Source organism: Lepisosteus oculatus, chromosome 5, assembly GCF_040954835.1.
Source record: "Lepisosteus oculatus isolate fLepOcu1 chromosome 5, fLepOcu1.hap2, whole genome shotgun sequence".
Lineage (NCBI taxonomy): Eukaryota > Metazoa > Chordata > Actinopteri > Semionotiformes > Lepisosteidae > Lepisosteus > Lepisosteus oculatus.
Genome location: NC_090700.1, coordinates 19,597,411 through 19,602,085, shown reverse-complemented (window position 1 = coordinate 19,602,085; position 4,675 = coordinate 19,597,411). Strand labels below are relative to the sequence as shown.

The following is a 4,675-nucleotide window of genomic DNA, read 5'->3' as shown; positions in this document are numbered from 1 at the left end:
TTCAATCTAAAAAAATAATTGAAATAATACAATTCTGTCAAGAAATCAAAAGATTTGAAAATTAAAAATAATACATTTTCAATCAAGTATTTAAATAATTATTGAGTCGAAACTGCAGGCTCTTCCAAAAAACCTGGAAAATGTGTTTTACTTTGATATGTAAAAAGCTTGTGAAAATCAACTAATTCTTTTTACTCCACACATCCTTGTCAATAGCCAGGATTTATTAAACATTCCCCACTGGGAAAACATCCAAGCTGTGCAATTTGTATCACTCATGGTCCACAAAGTCTCCACAGAAAATCTTGTTTCAAAACTCCAGAAAATTTGGTCTCCTTTCCATAAATTCTCATTTTGTCATGTGGCTGTTCTGCTTTGGGAATTTCAAATGTTTGATTTTTTCATGCCTGAATTGATGTGCTGGCAGATGTTGTGCTGAACATTTTTCACTGTTATTACCACTACATTTCCACGTAGGAGATGACTGTTTTGGATGTCTGCTACTCATATTACACATATGATGCTGCAGATTACATCACAACATGTTAATAGCCACCTTGCTGAGGGCTGTAATTTTTGATACACATATGCTGTGAGGTTTTATTACTGTCAAAAACCTGACGAGTCATTAGATCATGAGGGACATTATTCTTTAAATAAATTAAGTTTTGTTTATCCATTAACTTCAACACCACCTATACGATTGTATTAGACTTTCAATTGGAAGCCAAAATGAAAGAGATATACAAAATTTAATATGAAAATATAAAATGACTTTAACTTGTTTTTCGGTTGTATTGATAAGTATACACACTGAAATGATACATTAATAAGTATTGTATATATGTTTAATAATATATACTGTATATCTATTTTTTACATTCTACATATTAAGGTACACATTCCATTCATATTAAATACAGACAGTTTACAATGGGAAAATAATTTCTATAAAGGAATTGCTTGTTTTCCAATAACTCCATAAATCCTTCACATACCCTTGATCCGTGAAAGCTGCCAGACCAGTTCAGCTTTCAGGGAATGTGAAAACTTGGGAGCAGCAGACCATGATGCCCACACATCACTTGGCCAGTCAGGTGCAGGCAATTTTGTTTTCCCACAGGCAAGTACAGAAGATTTTATCGGCGTGTTTCTGTCAGGGTCTGTCAGAGCACCTTGGCCAGGAGTGAAAGATGGATCAGCGGCTGTTGCAGATCGTTGCCTTATGCCTGGGCCTCATCGGCCTTTTTGGAGCCTCTGCCGCCACGGGTATGCCGATGTGGAGAGTGACAGCTTTTATCGGGGAGAACATCATCGTGTTCGAGACCCGCTGGGAAGGGCTGTGGATGAACTGCTTCCATCAGGCCAACATCAGGATGCAGTGCAAAGTCTACGACTCCCTGCTGATCCTGCCTCCGGACCTCCAGGCCGCCCGGGGACTGATGTGCTGCTCGATTGCTCTGGGGGTCTTGGGCCTGCTGATAGCCACCATGGGGATGCAATGTACTGTCTGCATTCAGGACAATGACCACACAAAAGGGATCATCCTTGCCATTGCTGGTTGCATTTTAATTGTCGCCTGCCTTTGTGTCCTTATCCCAGTGTCCTGGACCGCCCACGTGATCATCAGGGACTTCTACAATCCCCTGCTCCTGGATGCTCAGAGACGAGAGCTGGGAGAAGCCCTGTACATAGGGTGGGTGTCTTCGGGTGTCATGTTTGCTAGCGGGATAATGTTTGTATGTTGTAACATTCCCCACAGTAAAGCGTCACAAGGATCTTTTTACCCACCAAACCCTAGACTAACTGCATACCAACCAGCTGTTTTGCAGCAGGATCTGCCGGCAGTGTAGGAGGAATATGTGTGAGCTGAAAATGGGACAAAGAGCAGCTCTCTTCTTCTTTTCAATACAGCTGACAAGAACGAGGAACTGAAGTCTTCTTAAAAAGATCTCTATTCTCCTTAAAACCCTCGTGTACCTACTTGTTGTGAAGTTGAAAGTGGGACCTTACTCACCACAAAGCCCATCACTGTGACGTTAAGCCTGAGACATAATAAGAAGAGGAAGGTGAAGTACAGTAGGAGGGTTAATGTGAAGTGTACTGACTTGAATGAGATGAGTTTACTGTGGTCATTTCTAAAGTGCTTACTTAAAACTCAGTAAACACTGGGACTGCTATTTCCTCAACATTGCTTTGTTCATATAAAGAAGGAAATACTTACGTCTCATTGTTTGGTGCAATTCATTAACTTTGCCAGATATACTTGTATTCGTCTTTCATGTGAATTTTCATCAAATTCAGGCAAAAACTGTTGCAAGAAAGCAAGTTGAGCTTTCTGATGGTTAAATTAGTCTTAAGGCTACTGTATATTAGGGTAAGACCACTAATATAATCACTTTTGACAAATAATTAAATGGTAATAAATCATATATAATTTACTTTATACGGGACTTCTATTTTTTCATAAAATAAGTGGTAATAAAACTCCCTTTCTCTATCTGATCTTTTTATTTTGTAAAAGAAACTCCTTTTCTCTATCTGATCTGTTTTATTCAAATTCTTTATAGTTACTGTTTTTTACACACATATTCATAATATATTCGCTTGGTGTTTTATATGGCTACTTTCTTGACATTTTTAAATATTGAACTGATATTTTGGATGAAAAATTGCTTGGGATTCTTCTGTTTCATTAAATAATGAGAACAAGTGGTGTTTGCAAATGTTGGTCAGAGATATGTTTAATTTACCACACTATTATTATCTGTTTATATGCTGTGTTAACATTGAGTGCTATTTTCAAAACACTTACGTAATCTGAGCATTTCACACCCGATTACTTCTCCTTGGGATTTTAGTGCCTAAGTGTTCTGTATATAGGATCTGTTTACATTGCATTTTATATTATGCTATTAACATTCTTTCCTTGATTTAAATCATATTTGACACCATTTGTGACACCAGAACTTGTCTTTATGTTCTATCTGTTATCTGTTCATGATATGATAAATATAGCCTATACTGCATGTAGCCAAATCAGTACCTTTTACTTTTTATAATTGTTACTTAAATAATATGTCAAAGAGATATTAAAAAGGGCTTTTAATAGAAAAGGCATTGTTTCTGAAGTAATGTAAACTATAATTTTTGACAACGTTAATACAACATGTATTGACTGTCAACACAACTCAATAAAAAACAAACAAATGTGCTTTTAAATTGAAGGTCAAGGCCAGATTTGAAAAAGAAAACAAATAATTTCTTATATGTTATTTTCCATTTGTTTATACTGTACAATCTGGTACATTCTTCCAGTAATTGATGTGGTTTTATAAGTAGCCTTATGCCAAAATAATATTTCCTCAGAACAGGAAAGATGGAACTAAATTTGGAGTCTGCATTTTTGCATGCAGAATATGTAATGCAAAAAGTCAAGGTGCAGCCTGAATTTGACAATTATGAGCATTGCTAAACCCTGGAATTGTGCAAATTACATTTTGAGTTATAGAATACACTGGATTGAAAAACATAAATCCAGGTCCATACAGTAAAACATACCATTAATCTGACATCATAAAGGGTCCAAAGCTGGAAGCCCTCTTCAATTCAAGTTCAGTAGATTGTGATAATGATGTAATTTGGCGCTAACTTTCAAATTCTAGGAAAGTGCTCCCTCAAGGCATCATTTTATGCTGAACTGACCAGCCTGCCCTTGAAAATATTTTTAATTTCAGACATCCAAATGTGATCTATATCTATACTTCTGCACATAAATCCTTTCTGGCTCAGATTTACTAATTAATATTCCATTTTAAATATTCAGTGGCTCTCCATTATCATGTCTGATTTTTATACCCACTCATTTTTGAATTATCATTCATTAACCACAGTGCTTGCACTGGTACTGGAGATAATAAATACCATGTAAGAAGTACACTTCTCAGAGTCTTGGTGTATTTTAAACTCCATTTTAAACTTTTCACTGCACTGGAGCCCTGGGTTCAATTCATCGGGTGCTATCTGTGTGGAGTTTGTATATGATGCCAGATTTCTCCTGGGTTTTTGCCAGGCACTCAGGTTTGTCCACCACAGTCCAAACAGGTTAATTGGCTTCTGGGAAGATTGGCCCTGTTATGAGTGTGTGTATGTCTGTGTGTCTGTTCTATGATGGACTGGTATCTCTGCCTTGTGCCCATTATTTACCAGGAAAGATTCTGACTCTCCCACGACCCTGTACTAGATAAAGCAGTCAATCTGTTTTGTCTATAATATTTGTATATTTTTAAAGTTTTTCATAACTGATATTACATGTGTAGTGACCTGTTTGTACCTTTCTGTAAAGCATTTCATAATTTGAAATGTAATCTGTAAATAAAGATTCTTATTCTTATTCTTATTCTGCCTCATAGCTTGTTTGTTGTAGGTTTGATTCTGGACTGGGGTGCCTTCTGAGCAGGGTTTGCATTGTTCTCCTTGAGTGTAAATGGGTTTCCTCCATCCTTCCCAAGACATGTTGGTCAACTTAATTGGATTAAATTGGTGCTTGGCCTTATGATGGGCTGCTGTCCCCATCAGGGTGTAGTATCATCATAGTATCAGACCCAAGAACGCGACAGTCCTGGGGGAGTGGCCAGCTCACTGAACCTCGGGATACACAACACAGCACCAGCCT

At 37.2% G+C, this 4,675-nt stretch overlaps 1 protein-coding gene across 1 annotated transcript; it reads left to right on the top strand.

Annotated features, from left to right (window-relative positions):
- The first annotated feature begins 1,052 nt into the window (after positions 1-1,052).
- LOC102696041 (claudin-8-like) lies at positions 1,053-4,399 on the top strand. Its single transcript, XM_015341832.2, has one exon. It carries the CDS (start codon positions 1,194-1,196, stop codon positions 1,851-1,853), a length of 660 nt encoding a protein of 219 aa, XP_015197318.1. The 5' UTR covers positions 1,053-1,193; the 3' UTR covers positions 1,854-4,399.
- Positions 4,400-4,675: the final 276 nt, after the last annotated feature.